This window comes from Pseudochaenichthys georgianus, chromosome 20 (assembly GCF_902827115.2).
Source record: "Pseudochaenichthys georgianus chromosome 20, fPseGeo1.2, whole genome shotgun sequence".
Lineage (NCBI taxonomy): Eukaryota > Metazoa > Chordata > Actinopteri > Perciformes > Channichthyidae > Pseudochaenichthys > Pseudochaenichthys georgianus.
The window spans coordinates 230,819-250,470 of NC_047522.1; the positions used below are offsets into that span (position 1 = coordinate 230,819).

Below are 19,652 nucleotides of genomic sequence, written 5' to 3' on the forward strand. Positions count from 1 at the left end.
TACTTTCAGGAGAAGGAGCGGATTCAGCGCCTGGCCAGGCAGAAGGGACGGCTGGAGTTCCAAGGAAAACAGATCCTCATCTTCCCAGACTACAGCGCCGACCTGAGCAGACGCAGAGCGGCATTCAGCGAAGTGAAAGAACTCCTGCGTAAAGAAGAGGGTGTCTGGTACGGTCTCCTGTATCCAGCTCGTCTTCGGATCTCCTTTGACGGGCAGATGTTTGAAAACCCGCAAGTGGCAAAGGATTTTGTCATGGCCAAGTTCCGACCAGCCTGAATGTGAGTTGGAGAGAGAGGAAAAAAGAAGCCGAGTCAAAACTACTCACTAATTATTTCAAAGACCTTATTAACGGTCCTCTGTTTGATTCAGCTGAAGCCTAGGCCCGACGTGAGTCTGTTTACTTATTGGAATCGTTGTAAAGCAGCGACCCGCATTAACGTTTAGTTGTTGCATAAATTATTTCCATTCATTGGACTGGATTTAATTACCGGGGTACATTTTTATTTGTATTCTTTAAAGTGAGGTACGCTTTTGATTTCACCCATGTTCTAAAATGCAGTTATTTGGTGTTATATAGGGCATAATTGTGGAACTGGTTGCCGGGTTATCTGTTAGCTCTTTTGCTAAAGCTCCTTTTGTCAACAAACCGACGTCACAGGGTTAAAGGGCAGGTCTCGCTGTAGTGTGCTCGCTTGTGTTCAGCGGGTGGTCCGGGTACACGTTGCAAGTCCACAGTTGTTTTACACTGTAATCGCAAGGTATGGCTGTGATTTAAAGGTGTCCTTTTTATTTGTATTGTTATTTTCACCTACATTTGCTGATGTTTTTGTTTTCTCCGTTTTCTTGTGTATTGCATGAATATAGTCATGGGTGTAGCCTAAGGATTATAGTTCAAACACATTATTAATAAAGGGACAGTGTTTGAGGTTAGGAGTGTGTATTGTGATCTCAGGGAAAGCTAGGAAGCTTTGGGAGTCTTGTGTCCTTTCTCTAGAGAGGATGATACTGAGGATCATGGGTGGGGTTGATGTTTTTACTTGTTTGTCTGTTTTTACTTGGTCTCTGTTTGTTGTATTAAGGTTGACTATAGTTGCAATACTAATTAAAATGTATCACCAAAAGTACCACGTCATTCTTCATATTTCCCCCTCCGGTAAATGTTGATGGCAGTTCCTACTTCCTCAACTTTAAGAAAGGGTGGATGCAATATTAATCTTATCAGCTGGAATGTATTCTCCCATCTCTCACAACTCAAAGTGAACATTGCGTTTCTCCAAGAAACACACCTCAAAATTCAAGATCATCCTAAAATTAAGAGATTGGAATGTGTCATTCTAAATGTAATAATAAAGTTAGGGGTACTGCGATTCTTGTTCATAAATCAACTCCGTTTGTGGTCTCTGATGTAACCGCTGATCCAAGTGGCCGTTATGTCGTTGTGGTGGGCTCATTATTTAACACCCCTCTAATTTTAGCTAATGTGTGTACGCCCCCAATTGTGACGATAGTGATTTTTTCCGAACATTTCTTCACTCATTACCTTGTATTGATACTCACCAATTAATACTGGGGGGTGACTTGAATACGATTATGAATCCTGCATTAGACCGTTCCTCCACGAGAGCCTCACCAGTCCCAAAGTCCTCTCTAGTTGTACAGTCATATTTGGATACCTATGGGGTTGTTGACGCTTGGCGATTTCTTTTTCCATCGACTAGGCAATACTCCTTTTTTTCTCCAGTGCATCAAACGTATTCGCGTATTGATTATTTTTTGTTGACAAAAAGCTATTATCTAATGTCAAAGCATGCACATATCATAGTATTGTGATATCTGATCATAGTCCTCTGGTTTTACAGCTCAGTTTCCCAAATCAAAACTCAGTTTATTCATGGAGGTTTAACGCTCGCTATCTGATGAGGGATTTGTTCAGTACATTTCGAAGCAGATAGATATTTTTCTCAAAACAAATATAACTACTGATGTTACTTATAGTACCATCTGGGAAAGTTTAAAGGCGTTCTTAAGGGGCCATATAATTTCTTACTGTTCGTTTACTAAAAAACAAAAACGTTTAATTGAATTAACTGATGCCATAATGAAATTAGATCATCAACACTCAGCCACTCCTTCTCCAGATCTTTACAAGCAAAGGCTTAATTTACAAACAGAATTTAATCTACTTTCAACTGAACAATCTGAAAAAATGCTGCTTGACGATTATGGTATGAGCATGGGGAAAAAGCCTCCAAATTGTTAGCCCACCAGCTACGTAAATCGGAATCTACACATATAATCCCTGAAATCAAAACACAATTTGGAGATATTACAAAAGAGCCAGACAAGATAAATGAGAGTTTTCAATACTTCTATTCTAACCTTTATAAATCTGACTCGTTTGCTATTGGACACATTTTTTGATAAATTGCCAGTTCCGACCATGGACTCGCATCGTAAAGGTAAACTAGGAAATCAAATTACCCTGGAAGAAATTAAAATGGCCATCAAGTCAATGCAAAGTGGAAAATCTCCAGATGGGATTTCCGTTGAATTTTTCAAAGCATTTAGTGAAATGTATATAGAATGCTTTAACTCAAAATGTCTCCCCCCTACACTTGAGCAAGCAACAATCTCACTTCTTTTGAAACCAAATAAAGACCCACTAGAATGTTCCTCCTACCGCCCAATATCGCTCTTAAATGTTGATTTGAAAATATTGTCAAAAACACTTGCTCTCAGACTTGAACAGTATCTGCCCTCGATTATCTCTTCAGACCAAACAGGATTTGTGAAGGGCTTTTTCAATTTACGTAGGCTTTAATTTTAATATTACGTATACCCCATCGTCCCCACTACCTGAGATAGCCTTATCGCTAGATGCTGAAAAAGCATTTGACCGGGTGGAATGGGATTACTTATATTACACCCTCGATACATTTGGACTGGGCCAGAATTTTATTTCATGGATAAAACTCCTATATAACTCACCCATGGCTCGGGTTAGGACAAATGCCACGCACTCCCAGTATTTCCCTCTCAATCGTGGGACGCCCCCCAAGGATGCCCCTTATCTCCACTTCTATTCGCAATATGCATTGTCCCATTAGCATTTAAACTACGAACTGACAACAGAGTTAAAGGAATCCAACGGGCAAGCAAGGAGCACAAAGTGTCATTATACGGCGATGATCTTTTACTCTACATTTCTGACCCGATAAGCTCTCTTCCCCATGCACTTGCAATCTTTCAGGATTTTGGTAGTATCTCAGGTTATAAATTAAATGTAAACAAAAGTAAACTCCTCGCCATAAAGTCTAAAGCCAGAGGAATTTCATTTGAAACATTTCAATTTAAGGTAAAAACTGATCACATGACGTATCTGGGCATCAAGGTTACCAATCTGTATAGAAAGTTATTTGAGGAAAATGTTACCCCCCTTCTTGAACGTACTAAGAAAGATTTTCAGAGATGGGGCAATCTCCCATTATCGCTAATTGGATGCATTAATGTAGTAAAAATGAACACCCTACCTAATTTCTTATATCTGTTTCAATGTATTCCAACTTCTACAGAGACACCAGCTTGGATTCTTATTGAATCGGCCTACTGCGGTAGAACTTCGTTGCTGGCTTTGCTTGGATCAGCTCTTCCATTGGAATTGTGTACCTACAAGAGTAATCCATTAGTATATCATTCTCTTAGAATCTGGGTACAGTGTAGGAAACGGTTTGGATTACATACGATGTCTATACGATCACCGATTTACTCGAACCTTATGTTCCCACCCTCTGTGATGGATTCTGCTGTTAAGATCTGGAATAATGGGGGAATACGTAGTTTTGAAGATCTGCATATAAACAAGGTATTTGCCTCATTTAGTCAGTTGACGGAAACATTTTGTATTCCACCCGGCGATCTTTTCAGATATTTCCAAATTCGAAATTTCACACGTAGCAAATACCCGCAGTGTCCAAATAAACCAGCGGAAACAACCTTAGACAGAATTCTTGAAATAAATGTGCAGAACAGAGGAGTAATTAGGGTGTTGTATAATGTACTTTCCTCCCTGCATTCTCCCTCTCTTTCGACAATCAGATCTCAGTGGGAAGATGATCTAGCATTTGAAATAACAGATGAGAGTTCACTCTTCCTCAATTTGTGCCAGACATGGCCTTCTCCAGTTCAAGGTATTACACCGCCTTCATTTATCAAAGGAAAAACTAGCAAAGATGTATCATGGGGTGGATCCCTTATGCAACAGATGTAAGTCAGTAACAGGGTCCCTCATCCATACTTTCTGGACATGTCCAAATCTTCATAATTATTGGACATCCATATTTGATACGTTTTCTAAGATCTTTAAAGTAAAATGTAACCCTTCTCCTCTTACTGCAATTTTTGGAGTCGTCCCGGACGACATTGTCCTTTCCAGACATTATTCAAACGCTGTTGCTTTTGCTTCCCTAATTGCGAGGCGACTTATACTTATGAGGTGGAAGCAGGAGGCGTCTCCCACTCATGTCCAGTGGGTGACAGAACTTGTGATGTTTCACATGGAGAAAATAAAGTGTACTTTGGGTGGCTCCACTTGTAAATTCTATAGGACCTGGCAACCATTTTTAACGTACATGGAAAGTTTGAAACTGCCGACTCTTCCCTAACTGATTTATATATATAAAAAAAATAAAAACTGAATTAGAACACAGATTCTCTGTAGTCAACCATGATTAACATGCATCTCGACCTTGTCATATATTTTATTTGTATGTGTGCTGTGTTTTCAACCATCTGTTTATTATTTCAAAAATATTTTTGTACAATTCATCTCGTCTTATTCTGTAGGGGGGTGGGGGGGTTAACAAAAAATGGACAACCTGCCATTTTTTGTCACTGAAACTGTATGTGTTGTTTAAGAAAAAGGAAAATAAATATATAAAAAATAAATAAATAAATTGAAACATCTCAAAATAGAAAAAAAACAGAACGAAAATATAAAATATCAATATATCTTATATTTTCTTTACCTTAAAACAATGTGTTGTAAATGTTTACATATACTGCCCCCCCCCCCCCCCCCTCCCTTAGGGGACTTCATCCACAGAAAGCACACTGGATGCTGCACTCGGTCAGGAACCAGAGGAGACTGTGTGGTCCACCGCAGACGGACCACTTTTGGACAAAATGTCCTCTCCATTAAAGGCAGCTCGTTCTGGAATAGCCTCCCAACTGAGATCCGGGATCCCACTCTCAATAGTCAATTTGTTTTTGCTATGTTAGTACATTTCCTTTTCTGACATGTGTTATGTGAGGGACTGCGGATGGAACGTAGCTCAAAGCTAAATCTGGCATATTTACGCTTGGCACATTTATTGTTTTAAGTGTTCATTAATATGCAATGTCCCTACCAAATAAACGATTACAATAAATGAAATGTTTTAGATGTTTGTCTGTATTCGTTACTGCGCACTGGGACAGGGTTGCAATCCAAAATCTTGTTGTATATTTTTCTACAATGACAACAAAGGCTTTCAGCGTTAACTGTATAATCGTGTGTTGTACTGTCTGTAATGTTTATATGCTGATGATGATACTTCAGGTTTAACAGGTTTAACAGGCGATATAGAACAGACATGTTCCAGTCCAATCTGCATTGGAACAGTTCAGAGCACGAAGATTACATGTAACTGCTGACCTGTTCCTCACCTCTACATGTGTGTGCCTCACCTGTGTGTTTCCCACTGCTGCGTGGCACATCGCCAGCTGGCTGCAGTATATAAAGAGCTGACCAGTGGGCTCAGAGCGTTCTGGTCTGGACTCAAGGTAAGTCCACAACATCAGCCTGTTCATCACTCTGTTCCTTTATCTAACAACTAAAACCCCTCATGTCCACAGATGGCACACATGTGGAGTCTGCTCTTTTTCCTCATCGGAACAGCATATGGTACACACTATCTGTGTATCCTGTGGATCAGTGAATCAATACAGAGGGTTGCCATTAGTTTGAGATAGATAACAATTTCACCATGCCCACATGAACATTAAAATGGTTAACCAGGGCTAAAATGTCTCCTCTCCTCTAAACTGGCAGCCAATATATCCTCTCCTATAATGATGTCAACATCAGTGATGGATGGAAAAACACATTATTGGGATGATATCGTTAGACGATTAAAGTGGGTTACATTCTCAAGCTTCACATCAACTTCAATCAGTAGTTTTTTTCAAAATATTGCTGTGGACCGTCCACTTCCTGTGGATTTAAGGGATCTATATGGATACTTTAATATTGGGCAAGTGAGTATTGTGTTAATGAAGAATAAAGCTAGATACATCTTTCAATTAGTTTACCTTTGCTTTTCTTTTGAAACTGTCAGGAGATAAAGGCTAATGAAAGCAACCAGGTGTTAAACTACAGCGGGACGAGGAAGACCCGCTTCATCATTCCTGGGTATCTGAAGGAAGGAGACGAGGACTGGCCCCAGGAGATGTGTAAGGTGAGCATGCTCTCCATATCAAGAGTATTCCAGCTTGTTAGTCATCATTTGCACTTGACACTGAAATCCTCTTTCATACGTTTCCAAGTGACGTGAATTATTTCTTTTATTCCTTTGAACTGTTTCTCAGAGGGATATTTGTCTCCTTTGCCCTAACATTGTGAGTCTGGTTGAACCAGGTTGTTCTTGATGTACCAAATAAACCCTTCATACCAACTTACTTTGAATTCTAAAGAGGATTTTCCATGAGCGAAAACATGAGAGCCCATTCTCACATGTGTGGTCCTCTCAGACAGACAGACGACCCAATCACAGTGTGTGGCAGCAGATTCCAAACTTATGGAGTGTGTCTATTAAAACCAAAGGCCTTCAGAGCCGGCAGCTCTATTTTAACTCACCTGCTCTCGTGAGGCCTTCAGGGTGTTTGTAAATGAAGGGAATAAATACATGTAAAGTATTCCCTACATTTCCCATTAGTTCCCGGTCACTATCAAATCATACGATTTAACTTTCTATTGAAACTACTTTAACTCACTTAGTATTCCTCTGCTTTTGTTTACCTGATGCTCACACACCTCTGCTGCTGCTGTCTCCAGGCCATGCTGACCTGGGAGAATGTGAACTGCGTTGCTGTGGAGTGGAAGAAAGGCGTGAGGACTCAGTACGTGCAGGCTGCCAACAACGCCAGGGTGGTGTCCGCCCAGGTGGCCTCCATGATCACCTTCCTCAAGGTAACCCCAGAGAGCCCCTCACTAACTGTGCCCAATCCTTCTGAAAGGAACAGAGGAACAGTAAACATATTCTACAGATGACAGGGCTTGGTTTACTCCTAACCAAGGTTATACACATCCTGGACTGCACCTTAATTAATATTTGCAAATGTATTAATTGCTAAGAGCAATTAAACATCCACAGACAACATTTCTACGTGTCATGTTGTCCGTGATGTTTAATTGCTCTTTTTGCTGCACTTTTAGTGTACAGTGTTGCTGCTGTGTTTATTGTATTGTGTTACTCTGGCACAACAATTTCCTTCGGGATGAATAAAGTCTTATCTTATCTTAACAGCCATAGTACACATTAAAACAACACATAGTACAACATTATTACACCTTTATTATACCAATTTTAAACAATTATAACACCTGTACTCATTACACCCATAATAGACTGTTAATTCACCCTCATTCACCCCGTTAGATAAGATAAGATAAGATAAGACTTTATTCATCCCGAAGGAAATTGTTGTGCCAGAGTAACAGTAACACAGCAGAAAAAGAGCAATCAAACATCCACCGACAACATGAAACATAGATGGTCACACAATCAATGCAATCATTATTAGCAGTATTCAGTAGTTTTCAGTAGTTAGTAGTGCAACAATTAAAACGTAGTGGCAGTTACGTAATTGCACATTATCATAGCGTTATTAATAATAATACTAATACTAATAATAATAATAATATAATATAATATAATATTGCACATAGTTATGTATAGCAGCGAGTGTAATTGCAATGATGGTAATTATATTGATATATTGCACATAGTGTTGGTGTGGAAGTTCTCAGTGCCCTTTACTTAGGGGTGAAGAGTTAAAGAGTTTGATGGCCACTGGGAGGAAAGACCTCCTGTGGCGCTGTGTGGTGGTTATCGGTGGTCTCAGTCTGTGGCTGAAAGTGCTCCGGTAGGAAACCAGCGTGGCATGCAGGGGGTGAGACCCATTGTCCAGAATGCCGAGGAGTTTCCTCAGCATTCTCCTCTCCGACACCACTGCCAACGACTCCTGGTCCACTCCCAGGACAGAGCCTGCTCTCCTGATGAGCTTGTTGAGTCTGTTGGCATCAGCTGTCTTCACCCCGCTGCCCCAACACACCACAGCAAAGAAGATCACACTGGAGACCACCGAGTCATAAAACATCTGCAACATAGTGCTGCAGACGTTGAAGGACCTGAGTCTCCTGAGGAAATACAGGCGACTCTGGCCCTTCTTATATAGGGCGTCAGTGTTTTTACTCCAGTCCAGTGTATTGTCTATGTGGACACCCAGGAACTTGTAGCTGTCCACAATGTCCACATCCATGCCCATGATGGTAATTGGGCTTGGGGCGGTACTCCGCTTCCTGAAGTCAACCACTAGCTCCTTGGTTTTTGTGACGTTGAGCTGCAGATGGTTCTGACCGCACCACTCCACAAAACTGTCCACCACACTCCTGTACTCAGCTTCCTGGTCTCCGATGATACAGCCCACAATGGCAGAGTCATCTGAGAACTTCTGCAGATGGCAGGACTGTGAGCAGTGTCTGAAGTCTGATGTATAGACTGTGAACAGGAAGGGAGAGAGGACCGTGCCCCGTGCTGCTCAATATAATGTCAGAGATGTTGTTCTGCAGCTTCACGTACTGTGGCCGAGCGGTGAGATAGTTGGTTATCCAGCTCACCAGTGGAGCATCCACCTGCATGTCCAGTAGCTTCCTGCTGAGCAGGGCAGGTCTGATGGTATTGAAAGCACTGGAAAAGTCAAAGAACATGACTCTCACAGTGCTGCCTGCCTTCTCAAGGTGTGTGTGTATTCTGTGCAGCAGAAAGATGATGGCGTCCTCCACTCCAATACGAGGCTGATATGCAAACTGCAGGGGGTCTAGTGATGGTGCGACCACTGTACGCAGGTGTTTAAGGACCAGCCTCTCCAGCGACTTCATGGCATGTGATGTCAAAGCCACCGGTCTGTAGTCACTGTGTGTGCGTGGATGAATCTTCTTCGGCACAGGAACCAGGCATGTTGTCTTCCACAGGGCAGGGACGGCCATCATGTCCAGGCTCAGGTTGAAAATGTGCCGAAAAACTGCACACAGCTGAGTAGCACATCCTTTCAGCAGACTGGGGCTGAGGCCGTCAGGCCCAGCAGCCTTCCTTGAGTGTAGACGGCTGAACTCTCCCCTCACGTCCTCTGCAGTGATGGTGAGTGGGGGCACAGTGGGGCTGAGAGAGAGAGCCCTGGTCGGGGGGGGGGGGGGGGGGGCAAGAGGGATGAGATGGATGAGATGGGAGGAAAGGCTCCTTGGGGATCACAGGGGGTGAGTCACAGGTGGAGGAGGAGGAGGAGGAGGAGGAGCTGGAGGAGGGAGGGGTGGTAACCTCATCATCAAACCTGTTGAAAAACAGGTTTAAGTCATTGGCCTCCTGTCGGTCTCCTCCCATCACCTGGTCGGTCTTGTTTCCATACCCAGTGATGGTTCTCATCCCACGCCACACTTCCCTGGTGTTGTTTTGGGCCAGTTTACTCTCCAGCTTCCTCCTGTAGCACTCCTTGCCCGTTTGTATTTCCTTCTTCAGTTGTAACTGTGCCTTCTTCATCTCTTCCTTGTCACCACTCCTGAAAGCAGCTTTTTTCCTGTTAAGTGACGCCTTGATGTCCTTGGTCACCCAGGGTTTATTATTGGAAAAACACTTAATTGTTCTGGCGGGGATTATATTGTCCGTGCAAAAATGAATATAGTCGGTGATGCAGTCTGTGAGTCCGTCTATATCCTCCCCATGTGCATCACAGAGGACATCCCAGTCAGTCACCTCAAAACATCCCTGTAAAGTCACCACAGCGTCCGGTGACCACGTCCGTACAGTAGTGGCAGTCACAGGTTGCCGCTGGACTGCTGGTTTATAAAGGGGTTTTAAGTGCACCAGGTTATGGTCTGATCTGCCTAAGGGGGGAAGTGCTATTGAGCTGTATGCCTCCTTGACATGAGCATACAGTAAGTCTAATGTTTTATTTTCCCTCGTTTTGCAATCAACATACTGTTTAAAGGTGGGAAGAGATTTCTTAAGATTGACATGGTTGAAATCCCCAGATATTGCTATGAAGGCATTGGGATGCAGAGTCTGAAGTCTTGCAGTCGCGGAGTTGATGACGTCAGCAGCCCGCGCCGCATCCGCCGTGGGAGGAATGTAAACACCGATCATAATGACATGGGAATACTCTCTTGGCAGGTAATAGGGACGAATACTTACAGCCAGCAGTTCAATGTCCGGGCTGCACATACGGTCCTTCACTGTAATGTGTCCAGGATTGCACCATCTGTTGTTTACATAGATCGCGACTCCCCCTCCGGACTGCGGTCAAGCCAGCCTCCACTTGGGAAAACACAGTCAAGCCAGCCCGCACGTGATATTGGGGTGTGCGAATATTAGAAGCATTACGGTAAAATCCCAGCGCTTACTCGGTCAATAACAAAAGCACCTATAAAAACAAACCAAACATATTAAATTAAGAAATATGTACTATATAATGTGATCAATAATTATTTAAAACAAACTACGTATAACTACCACGAGTAAATGTAAAATGTAAGGATTTTCAAAATAAAAGTCCTTTGAAATCTCATATTGAAATCTCATATATGAGCTATCAGCCCTGTGTTTAGATAAGAATAAAACGAAATCTCTCCCTGATGCAAGACTCATCTCACTGCAGGGTGATAGAAGGACAGCCCATCTACTCACCCAGAAAAAATCAGGACATTCTGATGTGGAGTTTTAAAATAAAAGACCTTTGAAATCCCATATATGAGCTATCAGCCCTGTGTTTAGATAAGAATAAAACGAAATCTCTCCCTGGTGCAAGACTCATCTCACTGCAGGGTGATAGAAGGACAGCCCATCTACTCACCCAGAAAAAATCAGGACATTCTGATGTGGAGTTTCAAAATAAAAGACCTTTGAAATCCCATATATGAGCTATCAGCCCTGTGTTTAGATAAGAATAAAACGAAATCTCTCCCTGATGCAAGACTCATATCACTGCAGGGTGATAGAAGGACAGCCCATCTACTCACCCAGAAAAAATCAGGACATTCTGATGTGGAGTTTCAAAATAAAATACCTTTGAAATCCCATATATGAGCTATCAGCCCTGTGTTTAGATAAGAATAAAACGAAATCTCTCCCTGATGCAAGACTCATCTCACTGCAGGGTGATAGAAGGACAGCCCATATACTCACCCAGAAAAAATCAGGACATTCTGATGTGGAGTTTCAAAATAAAAGACCTTTGAAATCCCATATATGAGCTATCAGCCCTGTGTTTAGATAAGAATAAAACGAAATCTCTCCCTGATGCAAGACTCATCTCACTGCAGGGTGATAGAAGGACAGCCCATCTACTCACCCAGAAAAAATCAGGACATTCTGATGTGGAGTTTCAAAATAAAAGACCTTTGAAATCCCATATATGAGCTATCAGCCCTGTGTTTAGATAAGAATAAAACGAAATCTCTCCCTGATGCAAGACTCATCTCACTGCAGGGTGATAGAAGGACACCCCATATACTCACCCAGAGAAAATCAGGACATTCTGATGTTGAGTTTCAAAATGGATGGATGGATGGATGGAAGGATACTTTATTCATCCCAAGTTGGGAAATTGGGTTGTCACAGCAGCATGGACTCATTGTACAGAATCAAAATAATCTTTAAATAGAAGAAAAAAAAGAAATAGAATACATCTGAGCTTCTATAGGCTAAGACTGTCGGGGGACGCATTGCTTCTTCCTTCTTTCTGCCTGCACCTGTGTATTCTCATGTTCTGATTAACCCAGCCTCCCCCAAATTTCTCTTTTTTTTGTGTCTATATCTACGCCGGGATCCTGAGTCGAGGCTGATCCTATTATATGGGATTTCAAAGGTCTTTTATTTTGAAACTCCACATCAGAATGTCCTGATTTTTTCTGGGTGAGTAGATGGGCTGTCCTTCTATCACCCTGCAGTGAGATGAGTCTTGCATCAGGGAGAGATTTCGTTTTATTCTTATCTAAACACAGGGCTGATAGCTCATATATGGGATTTCAAAGGTCTTTTATTTTGAAACTCCACATCAGAATGTCCTGATTTCTTCTGGGTGAGTAGATGGGCTGTCCTTCTATCACCCTGCAGTGAGATGAGTCTTGCATCAGGGAGAGATTTCGTTTTATTCTTATCTAAACACAGGGCTGATAGCTCATATATGGGATTTCAAAGGTCTTTTATTTTGAAACTCCACATCAGAATGTCCTGATGTTTTCTGGGTGAGTAGATGGGGTGTCCTTCTATCACCCTGCAGTGAGATGAGTCTTGCATCAGGGAGAGATTTCGTTTTATTCTTATCTAAACACAGGGCTGATAGCTCATATATGGGATTTCAAAGGTTTTTTATTTTGAAACTCCACATCAGAATGTCCTGATTTTTTCTGGGTGAGTAGATGGGCTGTCCTTCTATCACCCTGCAGTGAGATGAGTCTTGCATCAGGGAGATATTTCGTTTTATTCTTATCCAGTGTTGGGTGTAACGCGTTACAAAAGTAACGCAGTCACAGTAATATATTACTTTTTGCTGTAACGAAGTAATGTAACGCATTACTAATGAAATGTGGGTAATATATTACCCGTTACAATGCTCAGTAACGCAGTTACAACACATTTTAACCCGAAATTAAATGGTGCTTTGTTTTTTAACAATGTACTAACATAGCGAGACATTCCGACACCAGACAAATTGTGCGGGTAGATTAGTAAACCTGGTGTTTACTCTTCAGGCTTCGCGCCGGGATCTTCGGGGCAGTTGAATGTTATGCACCCTCTATTCAAAAAAGAGAACGGAGCGAAAAATACTAACAACAAATTGTGTCAGGTGCGCGTGACCTGCTCCGCTGCGCGTGCATCATTTCCAAAGTGCTTCCACAGCAGTGACACACATCTGTGGATAATCATTTATACGAAAATGGTTAAAGCAAACATCACTAAACGCCAGCAACACTGCATCTACTGCAGACTGCAGCAACAGGTCAGATGGGGACATGACGTTACCCTCCGTTGTGGACACTAGCTTACTCCCGCCTGACTCGCCGCCCTCAACCCCGGAGCAGCACTCTTCGTTGCCCGAAACTACGCCGCCTCTCTGCGGCCCGCAGGTGCCAGAATACCACGGCAAAACAGAGCCTGCCCAGGTATATCTAAACAAGTACCCGCCTGTACAGTGGGGTTAGGTGGTCATTTTGCAGCTCGTGGTATACAAATAGACAAGGGCTAGAATATGTGAAAATAGTGCCATATTCTGCCATGCCTGTAGAAATGTTGGGTCAAAAATAATGCATACAATAGCACAGATGCCTTCACCACGAATGGCTACAAAAAGATCCCATATCCCAAGTTTATCAACAAGCTAATGTTGCAGCTGAAATGATCTCCAGGTCACAAAGTCAACCTCACATGATGATGTGATCCAGTTTTCAAGCACAGTAAACATTCTCTTCCCAGAGTATATGATGGGACCAAAGTGATGATTTAGTAGGCTACATGGTTTTAATAATACTTTTGCTTTTCAATGTTTGCCATTTCAAACCATGAGCTGGTTCAAATAATATTTGCCTTGATTAACAAACTGTTCTCATTTGTTTTATCAGTACAGTTTTGAAGCTTTCGTGCTTTTCTTTGCCACAGTCCACTTTGGACTATATGAAATATTTCAGGATTGCACTTTTAACTCACTTGAAATGTTCTCACTTGCTTGGTTTCAAAACATAACAAATGCCATAATCTGTTCATTGGGGACCATCAATGCTATTTTTCATTGCTGTTGCCGGACACTATTGCTCATGTAAACCTACTACACCCTGAGTCATTTTGTTCTGGAACCGGGCCTGTACACGGCCATATACTAAACAAAATACAGAGACCATTCCGTGTCCTGTTAGTGTTTACTTCCTGTCTGCCTTCTTCTGGTGATTTATCTGACGTCCAGCGCTCCGTCTTTTAACCTCTTTTCCTTTCTCTTTCTTGATCCTCCTTAGCAACCTTCATTATAGTCCTTGATAGTGGTCTGTACGACTGTATTAACAACGTGTCACATGTTAAGAATTTACAATCAGAATCGAGTATTCAACTAACCCGTGTAATACAAGTTGTTAGTAGCCTTAAGGGCCTCCACAGTTGTTATGCTATACCACATTGCCCTTCATTGGATGTATAATGAGCTGCACTAAACTACATTTTAGCATTTAAAATACCCAGCCATTCTTTTGCGGTTATTTTGGTGAAAGTAACTAGAAAAGTAACTAATGTAGTGTAACTCATTACATTTCAGAGACAGTAATTTTGTAATGTAATTTATTACTTTCAAAAGAGAGTAATAAGTAATATGTAATATATTACATTTTGGAAGTAACTTGCCCAACACTGTTCTTATCTAAACACAGGGCTGATAGCTCATATATGAGATTTCAATATGAGATTTCAAAGGACTTTTATTTTGAAACTCCTTACATTTTACATTTACTCGTGGTAGTTATACGTAGTTTGTTTTAAATAATTATTGATCACATTATATAGTACATATTTCTTAATTTAATATGTTTGGTTTGTTTTTATAGGTGCTTTTGTTATTGACCGAGTAAGCGCTGGGATTTTACCGTAATGCTTCTAATATTCGCGCACCCCAATATCACGTGCGGGCTGGCTTGACTGTGTTTTCCCAAGTGGAGGCTGGCTTGACCGCAGTAAAAATGTCCTGATAATCAAAGTGAAACACGGCATTACACAATTCTGATGATTTGAAACATCTGTAACCAGGTTATAAAAAAGTAAGAAAACAGCACATTTACTATATATATTATATATATACCCTATATTATATATATATATATATATATATTACACATGCTATATATACAGGAATCCTGAAGTCAAATGTAATAACTTTTAAGACCCTATCCATACATTTAAGACCTCATTGCCCTCTCAGCCTTAATGTTCGCTAAATTGATTTATCAACTTTGAATGCTTTCTAAGACCCCGCGGACACCCTGAGTCACGTGCAACGATTTGAAGGTTCAATTTCCACATAAAGACCCAGTATGCAGTGTGGAGAGCTGGAGAGGGTTTGCCTCAGAGGGACCGCCAACGAGCCTCTGAGCAAGGAACCAAATCCCCCACATGTGCTCCAGCGGGTTTTATTATGACAGACCCAGCCCTGACGTGTGTGTGGTGAGATGCAAAGACACACAACTGCATTATGTGCTTTTCCTTGTGCTAATTGACAAATAAAGAAAGCAGCCATGTAAGAACAGTTTTATATACAGATTTAGGAAAATGTACATTTGTATAAAGGCTCCATACTGTACAGATTATTTAATACATTAAAACAATAGAGGCGAAGTCCCTCCCTTTCCGGGGGAGCTCCACGGGACCTTATTTCTGAAAAAGTATGTATTGAAGTCAATGGAGAGAGAAAGATTATCTTTGATCCCGTTTGAATTGTGCCACGAGTTACACATATGATGTTTGTCAATTTAAAACATAATTTTACATTTCACTTCTTTCTTTCAGAATGAGGCGAAAAGTATTAAAAGAGGCGAAAATCACTCCAAGTCTGGGCGCGTTGAGAGCTGTGCATACACACAAGGGGAGTTAGTCGGTTCCGTGAGAGCCAGCATGCGGGACCGGGATTCTGGGATTTGTAGTCTTTCTAGTTGCGTATTTTTCATAGTCTTATATTTCAACAGTTTTACGACAAACTGTAATTCGTGGCACAATTCGAGAGATAATCTTTCTCTCCCCATTGACTTCAATACATAATTTTTCCGAAATAAGGTCCCATGGGTCGGAAGTAGATGGGCGGGACTTCGCCTCTCTATAGGGCTGTACCAAATAATTTGAAGAAGCAAATGACAATTCATTCTGTCCTAACCAGGTATTTCTGCACAGTTGCAGATAAAGACACGGCTATACTATTAATATATCATTCACACATTTCAGTGGGAGATGTGTTTCTTTCTGACTGCAGTGATCTTTGTAATAACTCCACAATGTTTTGAGTTATTGCAAAAAGATAGATCATTTCCCAAATTAACAACATGTGTTTATCTGATTAAAGTATTCAATCCTATTAACTGGCGTAAAGCCTTTAAAACATAATTCACACTCTCCCTCTTCAAAAGACTCAGCACACAAAAGAGAAACACCTTCCTGTTTTAAAGGTGCAGCGATCTCACTGCGACATCATTTACATTTATACAGCATAACAAAATCAAATAATTCTGTTTTCCATAATATTTTCAGGGTGTTGCTACACAGTATTGCCAACAGACATTTGGAGCTTCTGTCAAACACCTCAATAAAAGCTTTGCATTAAAAACATCACATTCGGGTACAGCCCTAGAAAACATAATGTGCTGCGTTTCCACCACATGGACGCTCCATCGTTCAATACCCCAAAGTTTCATGTTAGAGATGTGAAGTACGGTATGCGCCAGTTGGGCAATTTTTACGGGCGGGTCACAGGACGTCTTCACAAACTTCGCACTTTAAATGGCAAACTACCATCAAAAGCCGTTGTTGTTTTTCTTTTACTGAACCAAGATTTAAAGAGGACACATTCTGCTCATTCTAGGTTCATATCAGTATGCAGTGTCTCTACTTTAAAGAGTCCTCTCCTGCTGATGCTCAGGTGTATATCAGTATGTAGTGTCTCTACTTTAAAGAGTCCTCTCCTGCTGATGTTCAGGTGTATATCAGTATGTAGTGTCTCTACTTTAAAGAGTCCTCTCCTGCTGATGTTCAGGTGTATATCAGTATGCAGTGTCTCTACTTTAAAGAGTCCTCTCCTGCTGATATTCAGGTGTATATCAGTATGTAGTGTCTCTACTTTAAAGAGTCCTCTCCTGCTGATGTTCAGGTGTATATCAGTATGTAGTGTCTCTACTTTAAAGAGTCCTCTCCTGCTGGTGTTCAGGTGTATATCAGTATGTAGTGTCTCTACTTTAAAGAGTCCTCTCCTGCTGATGTTCAGGTGTATATCAGTATGTAGTGTCTCTACTTTAAAGAGTCCTCTCCTGCTGATGTTCAGGTGTATATCAGTATGTAGTGTCTCTACTTTAAAGAGTCCTCTCCTGCTGATATTCAGGTGTATATCAGTATGTAGTGTCTCTACTTTAAAGAGTCCTCTCCTGCTGATGTTCAGGTGTATATCAGTATGTAGTGTCTCTACTTTAAAGAGTCCTCTCCTTCTGATATTCAGGTGTATATCAGTATGTAGTGTCTCTACTTTAAAGAGTCCTCTCCTGCTGATGTTCAGGTGTATATCAGTATGTAGTGTCTCTACTTTAAAGAGTCCTCTCCTTCTGATATTCAGGTGTATATCAGTATGTAGTGTCTCTACTTTAAAGAGTCCTCTCCTGCTGATGTTCAGGTGTATATCAGTATGTAGTGTCTCTACTTTAAAGAGTCCTCTCCTGCTGATGTTCAGATGTATATCAGTATGTAGTGTCTCTACTTTAAAGAGTGCTGCAGCACCTCTTTTCACCCTCTGTCTGAAACCAGAGCCCAGTCTGCTCTGATTGGTTAGCTGGTCGGCTCTATTGTGATTGGTCAACTGCTTAGAGATGTCCCGCCCCTTTTGTTTAAATGATTCAGAAAGTGTTTTGTTTCTGCTGAGGAAGATACGTAACTGTGAGGTAAGGCGAGTCGTACCAGGTGGTGGAAACGCAGCGAAACAGCAGATCTCTGAACAACCCAAGAAAATATGGATTGCTTTGAAACATAAACGTAATTTCCCAGAAGTAGTCCAAAATGAACTCCCAAATGGATCCTGTACATTACAGATGATAACATCCCTCTGTTAATTGATGAACTGGCTCACAGGCTGCGTGGTCCATAAGCTGATAGTCCTGATGATGAGCCACTCTTTCTGACTGGCGGTGACAACGAGCCGCACACACTCGATGTCGAAGCCGATCTTATGATCCACGTTGGTGACCTCGATGCTGCCGCCTTTAAACTCCCCCAACGTGATGTAGGACGTGCACTGCCGGCCCTGCTTAGTGTCCACAGACTTCTGTCCCACCTCCAGCGCTCCGTGGTGAAGGACGTCCTGCTGTCTGTCCTCGGTGCCCGTCACTATCTTAATCCTGCTGATTTTAGTCGATTTGTTAAAGATTATAAGAAAGAAATCCCCCGTGCACGGTGGCTTCCCCCAGAAGTACTCGTCCACAGTGCTGTAAGCCTTGGTGGCGTCATAGTTCTCAAAGACGTTGATGTTCGTGTAAAGGCTGGCAGGAGGGTTGTCAGGAATGTCTATGGAGTCTTCCTCGAAGTCGTCGTCCTTCAGCTTGTTCTCCGCTCCCTTGTAGGAGGAGTAGTAGCCCATGTGCTGGAACAGCGAGGGCTTGAAGCGGATCACGTCCTTCTGGGCCAGCAGACCCCTGAAGTGGATGAGCAGCCAGTCGCAGGGCATCTCCTGGTAGAACATGAGCAGGAAGTGAGCCAGGCGGGGCAGGTCTCTGGAGTGGTACAGCTTCCCGATGTAGCCCAGCTTGGAGAACTCCAGCATCACCCAGTAGGACCCTTCTCTGGAGGTGATCACCTTCTTCAGCCCCGTCAGGAAGTTCCTGGAGCAGCGCACGTCGTCCTCCAGCATCATGTAGAAGTGAGACAGGTTGGTGCAGAAGTTGAGGAGGAAGGCGTAGTCCACGTTCTGCTTGGAGCGGAACCGGACGCGGTCCTCCGGGTCGTTGTAGTTCCTCTTCAGCCCGTCCAGAGAGGGGTAGTACTCCTCCGGGGCCTGGATCACCAGCAGGCGTCCCGCTATGATGTGGTGAGCAAACTTCCTGGTGATCTCCTGCACCAGGTTCTCACACCAGGCCAGGTCAAAGTCTGCCAGGTGGACCACCACCACGATCTCTTTCAGCTCCTCGTAGCTGGACTGATCGAAGATGGATTTGATCGTCTCCAGGAGGTAGTTTCCCTTTTTCCTCTTTACAGACGACAAACCGATGGTGAGATACTCTGTGAAGATCAACATTACTTTAGTTACTTCATTTTGAAACGTGAACAAAAGGTGAAGCTGGCGATACGGCAAAAATCTCAGATCATAGTTCAATTTTTTTTGACAATTGAACATCGATTTGATTTGAATCCCCCATGTACAACTCATCTGTTTTATCTTTTATTACCATATGTTTTCTTTCAGATATGTCTTAATCTGTCTTCATGTGCTCGTTTTATATTTCTCTAAAGTGTCCTTTTTTCAAAGTTTGTCTTTCTGTTGTTGTACCTTGTGTCGTGCTTTTGTTTCACTTTTGAATGATGGTGATATTAATCTATATAAACTAATCCCATGGTAGCCTATTTTTG

General features: G+C 42.0%; 1 protein-coding gene and 1 pseudogene across 2 annotated transcripts in view; one reads left to right on the plus strand and one right to left on the minus strand.

Moving 5' to 3' along the window:
• The first annotated feature begins 5,709 nt into the window (after positions 1-5,709).
• LOC117466004 (inactive pancreatic lipase-related protein 1-like) overlaps positions 5,710-19,652 on the plus strand; it is a 197,437-nt pseudogene continuing 183,494 nt past the window's right edge.
• Positions 17,468-19,652, minus strand: part of LOC117465966 (alpha-1,3-mannosyl-glycoprotein 4-beta-N-acetylglucosaminyltransferase C-like) — a 48,998-nt gene continuing 46,813 nt past the window's right edge. For both annotated transcript variants that reach the window (XM_034109091.2, XM_034109092.2), the window contains exon 4: positions 17,468-19,304. In XM_034109091.2, the coding sequence (XP_033964982.1) occupies positions 18,139-19,304 (1,166 nt within the window). In that variant the 3' untranslated portion in view covers positions 17,468-18,138. The remainder of the gene's footprint in view (positions 19,305-19,652) is intronic.